The sequence below is a fragment of the Fringilla coelebs genome (genome assembly GCF_963513975.1).
Source record: "Fringilla coelebs genome assembly, chromosome: 9".
Taxonomy (NCBI): domain Eukaryota; kingdom Metazoa; phylum Chordata; class Aves; order Passeriformes; family Fringillidae; genus Fringilla; species Fringilla coelebs.
The window spans coordinates 23,714,983-23,731,799 of NC_140067.1; the positions used below are offsets into that span (position 1 = coordinate 23,714,983).

The window sequence follows — 16,817 nt, forward strand, 5'->3', positions numbered from 1 at the left end:
TTTTCCGCTCCCGCGGCCATGAGGGGTAGGTCTCTCTCAGGCGGTCCCGCCGGTGAGTGGGGGGGACTCTGCGCTCGGGATGCGGTGGTGCCGCTCCGGGGGGCGGCCTAGGGGCCCCGCGGGTGCGGGTCGGGCACGGATGGGAGGTGGCGAGGGAGGATTGAGGTGGATTGCGCCGCCAGGCCTGGTCCGCGGCCTAGACCGCCGTGGGCTCTGCCTCATGGCGGCCCTGGGGATGCACAAGGGAGGTCCTGTGGAGCCCACACGGGTTTTGGAGAGTACCGGGTCAGCGTAATGTCTCAGGCATTGAGTTACGGGCTCTGGCCTACCAGGCTACTGCGCATGAGATGGGGTCGTGCAATATTTAGGGTTCACGTGCCGGCTGTAAATACAAGCTATAGGTCTCCGCTTGTTGTGGGCTTGGATTTTTTTTAATTGAGCTGGGCTCTAAGGGCCCTGTTTTTGCAGAGAAATAGGAGACGTTGTACAAAGAGCAGCGGTGGCGTTATGGAGGGATTAAGGGTCCCCACACAGGTGGGATGTGCAGTGTAGGGTGGTGGAAGGCTGGCTTCCCAGCCCCGGCGCTGCTGGGCTTCGGGAAACATTCGCACAATGCTTTTAGGCACATTGATGACTCTTGGCCATGGGCCTGTGCCACCCTGAGAGTTGGACTCCGTGGTCCTTGTGAGTCCTGCCTGACTCAGCACATTTAGAGAGAAGTGCTTCACTTCTGTATGCTCAGCACGTGATGAGAACTATGTTGGTAGGGACATCTGAGAGGGTGATGAATGCCAACATATCTGAGCTGGGCGTGGAATGCTTCTGATGACCTTATCCAGTGGTGTCTCAGGAGGCTGAGACACCACTAGGCCTTTGAAGCAGCCAGAGTTCATGCCTGCCTGGTTGCCCTGGAGGTAATACAACAGAATTATGTTGTAGAAAACAAAGTAGTTTAGCGATTACATCCTGCTTAAAAATATATAATAGCAAATTTTTTTTATGGTCTCGAGCCTTTGAAGAGCCAAAATTTAGATTGCATCAGGGAAATCTTAAAACTCAAAGTATTTTGCGTGTTGCTTGGGTTTTTCAAAGTAATGTTTATGACTATTGCATCCTTTTTGGATTAATAAAAACTAATGTGCTTTCTTGTTTTCAGTTCAACATGTATCAGCTAGACTCTTCCTTCCTGTGGCTTTGGTGCAGGTAAATATTGCTTCTGAAACAAGAGTTGAAATTAACAAATGTTGGGTTTGTGTGCACCAACTAGACTGGGATACTGTTATATCAGGGAGTTACAGTATCAGTTGTAATTCAGGCGTTGCCTGTAGTGTCTTGGGCAAGCCTCACCTTTCTGCTGGGAAAAGTCACCTGTTTGTCCTGGAGAGAGTTTGTTTATGAGGCTCCTGTTTATGAACTACTGCTCATACTGTAACCAGACTGCAAAAGTACCCCCAGGTCCCTTTTTCCTTACTGCTGTTTCTTTGTTCACAGCAGTGAATCATGTTTTGGGAGTATGTTGTAGGAAATGGGTAACTATGAGGATTGATACTGAGTAAATCTCAAAGCCTATGATGGTTTCAGTGTAAGAGTAGTGGACAGAAATGATTTCTGAAAACTCCATGCTGAGGCTTTCTAATGTGATTGCCAGAGAAGCTCCTTACTTCTGCAAACATCTCTGACTCTTTTATCTCTTTCAGATCTGCCCCCAAATGTCGAGACCTAATGCTGCTTCCCAAGGTAAAAAAATTATTCTTAAAAATCAAATTTAAAATTGTGCTTAATGTTTGTCTAGACAGCATCTTCTACTCTGATGCTCTCAGCTTAAATCCTCGAGTAAAGCTATCCCTCTGGTGCCACAGTGATGACACTTATTTGCTACTCTTGACCAAGAGAGTGATGAGCACTTTTACCACCATAACAATTTTCTGAGGCACAGCCACTTCAAATTCCCCTCAACACTTTTACTGCTGAATATACTGTTGACAAGTTTTTTATTTCTAGGATTTGAATCCTGCACTTCAGAGGGATGTAGAAGGAACATCACCTGGTAAGAAAGAAATATGTGCTTCTTATGAGATTTCTTCCACAGAGCTGTTAAAACACTGCAGTAAGAAGGATAGCATCTGTTTTATGATTTATTTCCACTAAGAAAGACCAGGAGAAATTTATACTTGATAGTATTCAAACTGCTTAATACTTCTTTTTTAATTGGGGAAATGTACTTGTCAAAGCAGTCCCAAGAGGTGATAGATTGGTGCTGTGATTGCAGAGCAGATACAGTGATGACTGCATAGTTCAGCAGAATATCCTGTGATGAACACTCAGTGCTTCGCCCCTATCTGATGTATCTGGCTCTTGTGATCTCCCAGCTGGGGCTGTGGGCTTGAGCACAAAGGCTGAAGGGATCTGATTTTGCTTTCTGTTGTTGCAGGCGCTGGGAGATTAAACTATAAGCTGTTACAAGGTAAATACTGCATTGCTGACATGTGTGAAAACTCAGTTAATTCCTGCTGTCTGCAAAGGCTGCTGTGTGATGAGTGCATAGTTCAGCAGATGACCTGTGATGATCACAGTTACTGTCTTTCGCCAATTTCTGATGCAGCCTCCTGTACTTTAGGCTAGTTCAAACAAATCATGTGGAAAGCTGAAAGGGATGCTTTTTTTAATTTTTGCTCTATGATTGTGTTTTAAAAATTTATCTCAGGAGACAGTAAGTGGGTTTAACATGAAAAAAACTTAGTAAGATGAAAGAGAGAGTAGGATGTGGTTGGGAAGTCAAGCACAAAAATAGCAGAATAAGGTTAATCAGGTGTTAGTACTTCAGGTTCTAAAAGTTTCTTGTTCCATTGCAGGCTGCCCTTGATAGATAAGCCCTGTGCCTCTTGTGTGAGAAACCATTTCACCTGTTGAAGATGTTGGTGAAGAGAAGGCCTTCCTAATTAAAGGTGATTAATAACTTTCATTTCTTGTACGGATGCTTCTTTTGTCTGTGCTGCATTTGAGAGTTTGCTTTTAGAGATGCTTGCACATTCATTTTGGTATTAAAAAGTGTGAGGCAAAAAATAATACTGTCAGTGTGCTTTTAGCTTCCTGTATTTCACAGTAAGACCGTCAAATAATGGTGTTAATCTCTAGAGTTTTCCTGTTGAAATTCATTGGTGAATGCTATGTTACTTTGAATTTAGTGTCTGAAATGGTTATCCTTAATATGCATGACTTGATTAAACAAACCTCACATCACTAAAACCTACCTGCAGTTGCAAGGTTTGCTCCTTCCTGCAGTTTCAGCATTGGTGAGGTGAGGAATGAACATCTCAGTGTTAAAGAATGCTGGGAAATGGCTTCACAACCTGCCTTCAGAAGGGGGATAGGAGTGTTGCAGCCTACTGTAAATGATGTTGAATCAGGTCTCTGATCCCCATGAGGAGGAATCTACCAAACCCTGATACAGTAGTTCACTCAAACTGTTCTTGATAGTATAACTTCTGCTGGACCCTGCCTAATAGAAATTTTTTCTTTGCAGGCTTCTAAATATTTCTCATTGTGAGGTAAGTACTTTTTTTTTTTCTCCCAAAGTATTAAGATTTCAACATCAGCCCATAAGTGAAGTATTTAACTGCTTGTCAGCTAGGGGGCATGGGGCCCATTGGCTGTGGCTTGCATCTCAGACAAAACCAGGAGGATGTTTAAAAGGGGAGCTGCTGGCTGGAGCCCAATCTTGACAGGCTGCTGTGCACTAAACTCATCACAGTGAGCTCCTCTTAAATTTGCTCTGATGGCACTATTTAAGTATTTGCTCTCTTGCCCATAGCAGCCTAGCCCTGTAGCAGGGCTGCACAGGGGCTGACAGTGTGAGCTGCCTGTGTGATGAAATGTGACTGCCTTGACTTCAATCATGGAAGTCTGTAATTAGCTCTATCTGACTGCAGGCACCTGACTTGGGTTTTCTCTTTCTTTGTTTGTTTCTGTACTGTCCTAATGGTTTGCTTTGATCCAGGTGTGATGGAGCTGGAAGTGATGGACCTGGTAGTACTGCCAGGAGAAGTAAGTTGCTAACACATGTGTGACTGGTCAGAACTGTGTGATACAGGGAATGAAGAATTCACTAGATCCTGGGTGTTACAGGGCTTGCTGCAGCATTAAGCAGGGTTCTTGATTTTATTACCTTTTCCAGGTAAAAAGCCTGGATTTGCCAGCAGCCTGCAGGATTCATTCTTCCAAGATGCTGCATATCTAAAAATTAACTGCTTTCTGTGCCTAAAAAGAAATAGTGGCAACCATTTTAAATGTTCAACTGCTATGGACTATTTAATTTCCTACTTGATAAGAAAAGCTCTGTGCTACCAGGTTGCCACACATTCTGGGCTGAGCAAATGCAGTACAGTTACCTGCTATTAAACTTCTTGCTCTTTAAATTTAGTGGGCTCTTTGAGGGAGTGGCACTGATCTTGAATGCTTATGTGGTAAATTGTTTATCTCAGTGGCTAGATCAGAGCTCTAATGGCGATGTGAATGAAGATGTGATTGTGGGAGTAAGGTCAGATCCCCTTTAAAGGGTTTGTCACAAGAGATAACACGATTAAGCTACTCTTGGCATGTACTGTTTGTGATGAATTCTAAGCAATGGGAATCTCTCTGAAAGAGGCTGTGGAGAACTCTTGTGCTGAAACAGTACCTACATTCACACTCTCAAGCCACTGCCAAAAGTGTGTTAGTACAATTTCCCTTCTTTACAGGGTGAAGCTTGCATGGAGTTTAGGAAACAAGATGGATGTGCCTGAGGTAAGTTTAGAATACATGGGGTTTAATAATTCCTGGAATATTGTCTTTGTGCCGAACGCTTAAATAATAGTGCTTAAAATTGATTCTATAAGATACCTGATTTGTCTTCCCTTTCTGTTCTGTGGGAACTATAAGGCTGCACTCTGGAATTCAAATAAAAACATCGTGCTCTGGCTGTCATGCCTCAGAGTTGTTACTACCAATCTTTATATTGGCTGTACACAAATGTAGCTCAGGTGGTAGATTATTGCTGTACAAACTTGTTTTCAAACAAACTGGAACACTCCAAACACTTAAAAAATTGAAGTCATGGGACTTGTATTTTAGCTAGTTAAAATAATGAAATACAACATTGTTGGGAGAGGCAGTATCACAAAGCAAAGTAGTAGCTTTTTACTTTCCCTGATTCTTCCAATGTTATGAATTCGGTATTTCCAGTTAAGTTAGGATTTGTAAGTTTTGTGTATCCTATTTGTGTGTTTTAAGTTGAACTTGTAAGATGCCAACTGAAAGTCAGTTTCCTTTTAGGTAAAAGTTTAGTGAATAGAAATGAAAAGATAATTTAACTTTGCACATGGTGCTGCTGTCTGTTATTCTGAAAGTACTTCTTTTTTCTTCAGGAAGGGACTGTGCTGTGTCTGCAGCCTCACTGGGTAAGTCCACACAACAGATGAATTGTGTTAAAAACTCCTGGAAATATTTGTAGCCACTGATGAAATTGATTCTGCCAAATGAATTACTGTGATATTACCCTTTCCGTTCCATTTCTATCTGAGGTTACAAAGCTGTTGTGGAGCTTTTAGCAGTTCTTCTGCTACATATACTGACTGTGTTTTCTTGATTTAGGTGAAGAGGCAGCTCTGAAACTAGCATATGAACAATTGAGAAGGTGAGTGTAACTGCTGTACAAATGTATTTGTTGGAACAAGTGATGATAACCTTAGCTTGAACTCTCTCACTGAACAGAGATGAAATTCTAAGGTCTGAGATGTTCCCATCCAAGTGTGTTTTGCTGATTTGGTAGCTTATAATGATTCTTATGTCTGTCTTAATAGGTGGAAGATTGCTGATGAATGGGTTACACTTGCATGAACAGCATTAAAAAAGCCAATGTGTTTTTACCTCACTGGTAATGTTTGCCTGATGTTGATTGGAGTGAATAAAAATCTGTAAACTCTACCTGGTGTTGTGGCCTCCTTTCTGGCTGGAACAGCTTGATGCAAAACACCCCAGACTGCTATATTTAAATTGAGGATGCTTAATTTAGAGCAGGGACTAAACTAGGCTGGATGCTAGTCCTGCAAGTGTCTTAACTGAGGTGTCAAATACTGCTGGTGTGCAGGCTGCAAGGGACCATATTTAGACAAAGCTAAATAACTTAGAGACTATTTCAAGTGTTTTAAGGAGAGAGCTGAACTTACTACTTATATATTTGCTGCTGAAGTCATAGTCTACCAGCAATCCTGGCATTCATTATGTGTTCAGGTGCAGATCTTCTCAGAACAAGTGTACAGCTTGGACTTGGTAACCCTTTTCCAAGGGTTCTGGATTTAAATAACCCAACACTTGGTCTTCAGGAGGGAAAAAAGTTGGAGAGGTGGGAGATTTTGATTATGCTAATTACCAACAGTTAACTGTTTATGAGTCACTAAGGCCTGCTAAGATGTTTCTGCTTTCTAATGCTCCTTAATGGCAGCTTGCTTCTCTGAAAAATTTATTTAAATTCCTCCCTGGTCTCAGGGGTCATGTCAATATGAGGAAAGTCAGCTTATGAAAGTCAGTTATGAAGAGCTCCCTTTCCATAACATTTCAACTACTGCTGTAGCACTTCTAATGAGAAATAAACTACATACTTAAAATTCAGCAGGATTATTTTCACATTATTAGTGTTGCTTAGAATCTTTCAATAGGAGGAGTAAGTTTGTTACATTTCCCACCCATTCAATCTGGTATGATGTTGAATTACATTTTGAAATGTTTTTATCCAGAAAAGTACTTCATCCTAGAGAAAATAAATTTGGACAGCGTCCACATGTGAATTAAATCTCTTCTGCACTAAAAAGCCAATAATAAGGTCTGTTTTCATCCAGAGCTGATTAGTAGCCTCTTAATGTTCCCCCATTGTGTTACTTTTTAAAATACCACACTTCATTATGCCTGTTAAAGAGCTTGAAGGGACTGTCATAGCCTGCAGTATAAAAGAAGTCTTCGTGGAATGGTTGGCCTCTGTTTCTTAAGGTTCTGGCCAAGGCATCAGCTTCCTCAGCATACTTTTCTGGGGAGGCAAATCCACCAAAGGACCTGGGAAAAATTAGAAGAGGAAAAGTTTTGGCTCAAACCTCTGGCTTTATTTTCACAGACAGAATGTTCAGACTTGCAGAGCAAGTTTAAACACTTGTGCTGCAGGTTGTAGTTAGTAGAGTACCCATGCAGAGCTAGCAGTGAAGCAGTGTGGGTATTTATGCTGTTTTCAAAGGTAAGATTTAAAACAAGCACCCAAGTACCAACTGCCCTGTGTATTCTGGCAGTTCAGGACTACAAATAAAAGAGTGATGGGAGAGCAGTTTAGATGTTCTGTAAAACAGTCTTCAGAAGATGATTTTGGAGGCTGCGTCTCTATGAAACTCAGCAGTTTTCAAGTGTCTTCTGAAAAAAATCGGTGTTTCACAACTTGGTTGCTTATCTTTGTGCTAAGACACCCAAACAGAAGATTCCTTAAGGGCTGGGTTTTAGCAATTAAAGCTCTGGGGGTCTATCCATACTTTATCATCTGTTTACAAAGTGTAGCCCACACTTCAATGAGGGCAGCTACTGCCCTGGATTCATGTGGTGTCAGCTGTGCTGGCCTTGCTTACCGGACGAAGAGAGCTGCTGCCTTCCGTTCCTCAATGAACACATCGGAGTCAGTGGGCTGGGGCGGGCAGTCCTGGTGTTCAAATGGCACAAAGAAAGAGATCTTGAAGTCTGTGCAGCCTGATTTTACCAGGCAGGTCACTGGCACAGTCATATCAATCTTCATTTCTAGAGGAAAGGAAAACCATGTGTCTAAGCTGCATCTCCCAGGTCCTCTACTATTCATTATTATTTGTGTTCATTAGCTACTTGTCATTCTTTCCATTTGAAACCACCATGTCCTACCTTTTTCGTTCTTTCCCTGGATGTAGTGGAAGAGTTTCCAGAAGCCCTGGCGCATTGCTTCCTTCTGGGTTTCCCCCCTAATGACTGTGCTGACCCACTTGGCTGTCTCGTACTGACGCAGTTCATAGTCCTTTGCCTGAAAGGTAGCAAAAGCCACAGTAACCATGAGCTGAGTGTTGACACAAATTAATAGCTACTTTTTCAAAATCAGCATACAAGTACTGTTGCAGTTACCATTGCCTCTGCTGAGCTCCAGCGAGGGGACTGCAGGTCCAGGGACAGAAATGTTTGCTTGAAGGACTTGATCATCTTGGCAGAGCTGGAAGGCAGACACAGTTTATTGGCGTCTCCTCAATTAATATGGCACTAGGGCTTTTCAGTTGTTGCTGAACTAGTGGAAGGCCTGAAAAAAGGCTGAAAGCCATTTAGCCCTGCAGGAACAAGGTACCAGGACCAAGAAACTTCCTCTACTGGGAGGAAGTGTTCTTTCAGGATATGCTGCCCTTGCTTCTCCATGATAAAAAGGTATTTCCTGACAGCAAAATGAGATCCTGAAGTGGGAGTTTTGTGGAAATCTGTAGGTCAAAAGGACTTCAGTCTGTTTGCTCCTGGATGAAAAAGCAGTAGTGGTTTGATGGGTTATCTGGTGTTGACTGTGCTCTTAACTTTAGTTTGCCTCTCATGATAGCTGATTGCTTTCTTAAAGGCTTTTAGTCTCAGAGTCCTTTGCATAAATGAGATTTTCTGCATTTCTGAATTAATAACTATTTTCTTCAATAGCCTTCACATGGGAGGAAAAAAGGTGAAAACTTACAAACACTGTCCCAAACAAAGCGAGTGAAAATTTTCAAAAACAGTGTTGAAATGATGAGATCTTGTAAAATGCTGGGATTTTAGTGGCTTCCGTAAATGACTTCTGTTGTTAACCAGTCAGATTGTAGTGTGTGATGTACATTCTGACAGTCTCTGCCTTCTGTTACATTACAATGTCCTTCAGCCATCATGTTGCAAAGAGCACATAATTCAGTGATTATCTGGATTCTTAGGCCATAGAATGTCTTCTCAGACTGTACCTGTTTCTTGGATAGCAATGTGAATTTTGTAAAATCCACTGCCTTGTACTACTTAACCACTTTCTTGGCTGTTACATCTTCTTGCAGTACCTGGACTACTGTTGAATTTTATGAATCCCCTTCTCTCCCTGCCTAGAGGTGGTTATGAAGAGTTCTTGGGATATGAGGTTGAAAAGTTTTTGTTAAAACACACCATAAAAAAACCGCTACAAACCCTTGTGGTACCAGGTTCCTTTAGAGTCTGTAAAATAAGTAATATGTGGAGCCACTTCATTGTTGAGCTTTTTCCAGCAGCTCCTTCAGTTGTCACCACAGATCAAGGGAAGATCAGAATCAAACAGCTGGATACAGCTGCTGGTGTTAAAGGCAGGTGCTCTTTCCTTCCCTGTCCCAGCCTGAAGGTGCATCATCTCCAGCAGACCTGACCAGAATGGTGGTCACCAGGGACTGCTGCACCGTTGTACTCTCTTAATAGACTTAGTCCATGGTGTTTACAAATCAACAAAGCATCATAAAGCAGGAATCCATATCATTAGAAGCAAATATGAGCAATTACACTGAAACTTCCTCCAACAATTTATTGCCACTTGAAAGACAATGCTGCTGCTTCACACTTGGATTAGCTACTGAATGAGCTGGGTTCTCTATACTGTCTAATTCCAGCTGCTTCCCAACAAACCTTTCTGTAGCTACTGGGTAGAACTCACAGCTATGGGTTTTGTAATTTAATGGCCGCTACTGTCACTGACTGCATGTTAGAAATATTTTTTTAATTACATAAAACAATGCTTTGGGATAGGAGAGACAAGCAGAAGAATCCTCCAAACAATTGAATTTTTTAAGATGTACCGGAAAGCTGAACTTTGAAATGTTCATCTATTCATATAACTATGTCTATAGGGTGCTCAGTCTGTTTTCTGCAGCTGTTAACACAGGGGCCAAAGGGACTACTGCAGGTTACATTGCAAGCACAGTAAGTGCAGGTAGAACATGCCACTCCACAAACTACTAGTGCTGTTAAGGAAGTGGAGAAGGTAGACATACTTACAGTTTCAGTGCTTGTCCTTCCAGCTGTTGCAGTGTGTCCTGTGGAGGCTGCACATCCTCATAAGATGCATGTCAGTGTTTATTTGAGTTTGGGCAAGCTCCTCCCATGCCTCAACCCTACTGGAGGGGGCTACTGTTATGAAAACCAGAAGGCTGGAGCCTTGTCCTGCTCTGGGTCTCATTGGAGAGCCCCCACGCAAATGCCAAAGGCCCCACCTACTATCCACAAGGCAACACTGGGACTAGTGTGTGATCTGGCTCCATAAACAGTTTTGCACCCTTGTGTAACTTCTCCTGTTTGCCATGGCCGTGTGCCCGCTTATGACAGGGTCAGTGGCAGGTTTTGTGCTTAGGGAGAAAGGATTTCACATTAATAATGTGTCTCTCCCCCCACCTGACTTGGATTATGGGAGGGTGGTGCTATACAGAATGCCAGCTTTTCCTTTTTAGCACAGGGGTGAAGGGTAGGTAGAAATCTGGCTGCACACTCTGCTGAGACCATCCTCACGAGATTTTTGCTGGCATGTTATGAAAGACAGACAGTGTTCTCTGATGGCTGGCTGTTCTGAGCGGCATTTGAGGTTAATCAGCCCTCTTAGCCCTTGGATATCTGCACAAAGGGGTTATACAAAGCTATTGTCAAATCCTGTCCTGCTTATAATACACACAGCGAAGCTGGGCTCTTCATTTAGCCAGCTGCAGCTCCAGACATAGTTTGGTACCAGCACAATAGGGCAGATTAAACTGCACAGTTTGTGTTCTGAGAACACCTCTCAGTTTGTCATGGTTTGTGCAAATTCCTTGCAGCCAAATTCAGCTGAGCTCTCTGGGACATTTTACATCAATAGCTGGGAATGACTTTTAACAGGAAACCCGCTTTGCTTGCTGAGAACTTCATCAGGATGCTGTGTGATACACTCCTGTTCTGAAAAGGGAAGTAAAACCATGCCAAAAAGCAATTGTGAATTTATCTCTAAAGCCACAAATCTCTCCAGAGCCACAGAAGAAGAGTGGTGTACAGTTATTTGCTTCTGGAGTTTATTCGTACAGCTTGAGGCCTGAAATGTGTGACCACTTCTCTGCATGCTTTGTGCTTTTTATTTTACGGAGTAAAGTATTTCTCCATTTTTCCTGTGCTCTTCTTGGGTCAAACAGGAACAGCAGGAGAGTGTTTGGAGGAGCAGAAGCTGCTTGGTATTTACTCGGGAGCCATAGGCATGCAAAGTCATGGGCTGGGGTAAGGTGACCTGTCACCTTACCCTGTCACCCCAGGGATGGAAGTGTTTTTTAACGCCTTGAGATATGAAAAACAATACCCAGCAACAATAGTTTGGCAAATCTCCACAAATTTACCCCAGTGGTGAGCATTGAGAACTATGACCTTGGAAGGGGGGCAATAACTGTAGATAAAGACAAGCCTGGAGTGGATTCTCTTTTGGTTTCTGAAGCAGAGAGGCCCAGAACAAACGCCCAGTGAGTTTGTGTGTGTCCAGCTGATGTCCCTGACAAAGAGTTGACTGTTCCTGGTGGAGCACCCCCAGGCTGGAGAACAATCCTCAGTGTTTTCCCAGGAGGTTGTTTTCCAGCACTCTTGTTTTTACACATAAACATTGAGAGAACATGTCAACAGCTGCATGAGACAGTAGGGCAGGCATGGGGACATGTATTCTGTTTATATACATTTCAAAACTTAGAGAATGGGGATGGGATTATGGTGCAACCTTACACACATTCTTACTAGTAACTCCAAATAGAGGAAAATCCAAGTACACAGCAGCCATTAAGTCTCAAAGGCTCTGTGGCTTTTGACCTCTGTGTAATGTCATAAATATGTCTGGGACTTGGCTGGCATTTTCTAGAACAGCTAACAAAGCAGTGTTTTTCTGTTCCCTTGCCTTAAGAAGCGGAGATGAGGGCACAAGCAGGTAAAAGTATGTGGTTTGTACCTTAATTTTACTGTCTTTATCTGGGCAAGAACATTGTAATGAACTGGTACTTAAATAATAACTTTGATTGGATAAGGACAAGGACAAGCCTGTGATATGATCACTTGTGATTTCCACTTTTCCTCTCTGTAACAAGACCTTAAGCAACATTCTCCACAGCAAAACTGCTTCCATCTGCTGTGTGGCAGCATTACAAGTGCTGCTGTCACATTGATGCAGTTGTGTTCTAAGTTACCTTCATCACTGGAGGCAAGCACAGACTGTACACAAGCAGGAATCTTTTCCACTGACCTAATTGTGTCAGGACTGGAGGAACCCGGGAGAAGTGTGTTGTTACAGTGGGGTTAATGATAACTCTGAGTCATGTTCTTGTAGCTGACAAGTCTGTAGTGTGATATGAAGAACGGGGGTGTGAGGGGCAGACAGGGATGTGTGGCCACTCAAACATTTTATCAAGTGGTCTCAACACAAAGCTCCAGGCAGTTTTGCATTGCTGCTTGAGCCTGTCAGAGAACCTTTGACAATTATTTTTATTTACAATAATTGAGTCTCTCCATGTACAAATGGCCTTTACTTTTGTAAATATATGCTCATCTGATGGTGCAGAAACCTCACTTCACAGTAAGGAGATGAGTATGTGATGTTACTGTCCAGGGCAGTAGAAGTGTTCTTATATGTTGTTAGATGAACTGTAGTTTACTGCAAATTCATCTCCCAAAAGAAGCCTCTTACCTCCTTGCTGTAAAGAAAGCCTCCATTTTATATCATATCCTCACTCCTAGCATGGAAAATGAACAACCAGAAACACATCAGCTTCTAAAGAAGCAGTTGAACGTACTATAATTTTGTTCCAAGGTGGTTCCTTATTATCCTGAGAAATTGTGGAAAGGAAATCTATGCCATAACTGCAGTGAGGTGGTATTTACACCTTATGCTCTGACCTCCACATTTTATATCAGCAGGGAAATTTGTTACCATTGGATTCACTGTGGATGCCATGGGGCAGAGAGAGAGAAACGGCAAGCGTTTCTCACAGCGGCTTGTGAGAAGTTTCAGGGAGTTGGAAAGATGTGATAACTCATTGAGCATAAACAATTTGCAGGTGGTGTTTTTCGACTTTATTTTTCTATTCCTCTCAAGGACAGTGTGTGAGAAAGATATTTCTGTTAGTTAGCCAATAGAATAGAACCTATGGTACCACTCTATAGAAACCGCGCAGTTCTTTTGAGTAAAGCCTTCTTTGCCTTTCTACATCCTGCCTCTCGCCTGTTCCTGCCCCAACCTCGGCGCAAGAGTGACAATTCACCTTCAGCCAAAAGTCATCTGCTTTCTGGAAATGTGTGTGTGGATTTTGTCCATATTTCTGCCTGATTCCAGCTAGTATGTTACAATTGATGTGAAACTACTGCATCTTCCTGCTTACTCAGTGACAGTGTTACCTAATCTTGCTGAATGAGTGATTCTGTGCTCACTTCATCAGAGAAAACATGGAACTGGCTGCTCTTGACCGAATAAAAAGCTTCCTACACCAAACACCACTCCAGAGCACTCCTGACTTGGCATATTGCAAGATTACTTTGCTGAAGCTCACATTTTGAAACCATTCCAGGTTTGGAGAATTAATCTTAAATGAATCCTTGCTTCCAACAGCCATGAAAAACATTCCTGAACCTTCCTGTCTTCTGTGCATGGAGCCCAGAGAGAAGCTATTTCAGCTTTATATACTGCTTTATTCACTGGGTTATTTCTACAATAAGGCTTATTTTTAATATGGATTTGTTCTGGGATCTAGCTAGGAACTGAACTCCACAAGCAATTGTCTCAGCAAACTTTAAGCCAGTGAAAGAAGTTACCTACATCCACAGAAACTTCCAGTCCTCTCTGAGTGCTGAGAGGAAATGAATTCATCTCCCCTACAAATTCATCCACATTCTGTTATTGACAGATTCTTCTCAGGAACAAGAGCATGAAAAAAGGTAAGTTTTTATCTTCAAGATAGGAATATCTCATAAAGGGAAAGAGGTGACAGTGCTTGCTAGGAAAAAAAAAGTCTTCACACAAAATTTATTGCGTTGCTGGTTTTGCTTTTTAAAATGGTTTAGAAGGGACTTAAGCCTAAACTGTGACAGAATACACCTTATTTGCAAACACAGCTCTGAAGAGGCAGCAGCTGCCTGGGCAGAAACACAGTGGGCTCTGCATTTTCTTTCTTTGATCCCCCTTCCCAGAGTTTTAAAGTGATCTTTTCCCTCTCTTTTTCTTTACCTGTTTTGGCCCTCTCCTTCCCTTCCTCTCTCCCTTTCTCTCTCATTTTCATCCTACTCCAGTCTATATGCTGCATGGACTGAGGCCACCTGGCAGCTCCTCTGCCAAGGACCTGGGTTAAGATCCTGACTCTGCTGAAGGGTTGTTCTGAAATTGTGGGAACAGCCCCACATGTCTGAAAAAGACCCTAATATGCAGAAATTGCCCTTGAGAGCTCAGGATTTCCCTGTGTAGTCCCAGGAACCTGAGAGCATCCAGACACAATGCAAACAGGCCCAGAGAGTAGGGATTAATATGTTAAAGGAAATATTTTCCTTAAAATCATTTCCACTTCCAAAAAGGCATGAAGAGGTAACTGGAACTGAGGGTTTATCTCCTAAGCTTCTTCCTCATCTTACTAGTACAAATGTGATTCATATCACAACTCTCCCACCATCTAACAATGGGGATATTGGTAGTGGGTGTGGGGTTTTGGTGGTCATTTCTGTTCTTTGGATGATGTGAGTAAGGCCTTCAGTGATGGATTCTTCAAGAACTTGCTCTCTCCTCCTGTCTGTTCCCAGAATGAGCCAATATTGCACTCTGCAGCAGATGGCACTGTTGGCTGTGTTCAGAGGTGAGTTTTCCTTCAAAAGTAACATCCCTTATCCTCTCTTGGTTGCCAGTGGTCACTTCGGCTCCAGTGTACCCTGACAGTTCCTTCTACTTCCAGAGACATAAACTGGATTAGGCTCTTGTTGACTCCTAATGGAAAAGCATCTTAAAATCTAAAAACGAAACAATTTGGCATGTTAAAACATTTTTTATTTGACAGACACAGCAACCTGAATCAGAGAATCACAGAACTGTTTGTGTTGGAAGGGACTTTAAAGCACTTATAGTTCCCTGTCAGGGAACGTCTGTGTAAGACTGTTAAGAAACTGCAAAGTTAAGAAAATCCTCCAGGTTATGCTTAAGTCTAGAACAGTTAAACGGGCAAGTTTTCAGGTAGAATCAACAGCAAACTTAATAATTTAAAATGAAAATTTAATATCCATGAGGTCAGTATTTATTTTGATTTTTGCACGTTTAGATTGAGAGCAGAGTAAACATAGGTAGCTAGGTACATACATACATACATACATGCATACATACATACATACATACATACATACATACACAATGACATCACATCAATGATGTACTTCTGAATACCAGCCAGCCATGATGGTATTTAAGAGAATTTCATCACTTCCACAGGTAGTCTTTATGAATTTTCATTTAGGCTTTAGTACTTCATATTTCTCTGGAGACACACAGATGGATCCATGTCTCTGTGTGAGAAAGGCAAATGGAGCTCAGGCAAATAGCTCAAGCCCTTCTCAGTTTCCTTGCAACTGCTCTAGAACTCTTTTCTGCAGTTCTGGAATTCCTACTTCGGGACAGTGCTAAAACTCTTCTGAAGCCCTCTAAAACCACTGTGAACTGCTCTAAGTTGATCTAAACGTGCTATAGACTGTTCTAAGCAGCCCTAAAGTCCTGTGAAATGTGGCAGAACTGTTGTAAAGCACTAAGCTCCTTTAGCTCTTCTAAACCTCTTCTCAGCACCTCAGAGCTCCCCTAAACTGGTCTAAAGCTGCTCTGTGTTGCTGTAAGCAGCATTAATATGTCTTTAAATGCATCTAAAATGCCTCTAAATCTCTATTGTACAACTCTCAACTTCTCCAGGTGGCTTTAAAGTTCCTCTGAGGAGCTCCAAACAGCTCTAAAACATTTTTATGCCAATCTGTGACTCCTGCAGGGTTCTAAGCAGCTCTAAACCTCTCCAGGCTACTGTAAAGCTTCTCTCCTGTGCTGTCAACACCATGAGGTAGCGCTGAAACTGCATTAAAATAATCAGGAAATCTTGGGGACTTTATCTAAATGGCTCTATAGAGCATTGGATTGTCTGTGTACTTCCAGAAATACACTGGGGCTTTGGGGAGGTGGCAGAGGTTGCAAGAGATGGAATTACTGATCCTGGAGAAAGAGAAATTACCTGTGGGAATGGAAGAGTATAGAGAAAGGGGATTTCTGGAAGATCAAGATGATCCTCTAAGAAATGGGAAATATATGTGCTTTGTAAGGAGCTGTTAATAAGGCAAAAACCCAGAGAGTGATCTCTGCATGCAAACAGCCCACAGTGAGCATATTTTGGGGTGGAGGAGGAATACCACAGCCCCAAACTCCTGAGGTTATTATGTGAATCCATGGAAAATGTGCTCCTGAATCACACAACGGGAGATTGTTCTCTCTGCAGACACTAGGAGCTCTGAAAACACGCTCTAATGGAAGATCTGAAAGTGCACACTGAAGACAATATTTTAAAATACTTTTTGGAAGCTTATTGCTATTAATCTGTTCAGGGCAGTACTTTGTCTTAGGGGATGCTAGTAGTCTGCTGGTTAGATCTGCTGGGAGCAGATTTGAATCCTGGCCCAGCTGCAGTTCTGGTGGGATGGGGAGGATTGTGCTGTGCATGACTGCCATGGAGCCCACGCTCCACAATGGACACACATCTGGTAAAACCACGGTGGGCTGCATGGCA

At 42.5% G+C, this 16,817-nt stretch overlaps 1 protein-coding gene and 1 long non-coding RNA gene across 4 annotated transcripts; one reads left to right on the forward strand and one right to left on the reverse strand.

Moving 5' to 3' along the window:
• Positions 1–6: 6 nt before the first annotated feature.
• LOC311156973 lies at positions 7–5,960 on the forward strand. 3 transcript variants are annotated; one of them, XR_014616374.1, is made up of 12 exons: positions 7–25; positions 1,157–1,203; positions 1,698–1,737; positions 2,002–2,047; positions 2,432–2,464; positions 2,853–2,945; positions 3,524–3,548; positions 3,998–4,044; positions 4,737–4,782; positions 5,403–5,435; positions 5,629–5,671; positions 5,838–5,960. It is a non-coding gene; the product is annotated as an uncharacterized lncRNA (long non-coding RNA). The 3 variants fall into 3 exon arrangements; XR_014616375.1 differs by having other exon boundaries at positions 11–52; XR_014616376.1 differs by lacking the exon at positions 7–25 and adding an exon at positions 801–914.
• A 948-nt stretch (positions 5,961–6,908) lies between these two features.
• Positions 6,909–8,229, reverse strand: HEBP2 (heme binding protein 2; the record flags this gene model as incomplete). Its single annotated transcript, XM_084211133.1, has 4 exons — positions 6,909–7,083; positions 7,638–7,803; positions 7,921–8,056; positions 8,155–8,229. The coding sequence occupies 4 exons, from the start codon at positions 8,227–8,229 to the stop codon at positions 6,909–6,911; spliced, it is 552 nt and encodes a 183-aa protein (XP_084067259.1).
• Between the last annotated feature and the right edge of the window lie 8,588 nt (positions 8,230–16,817).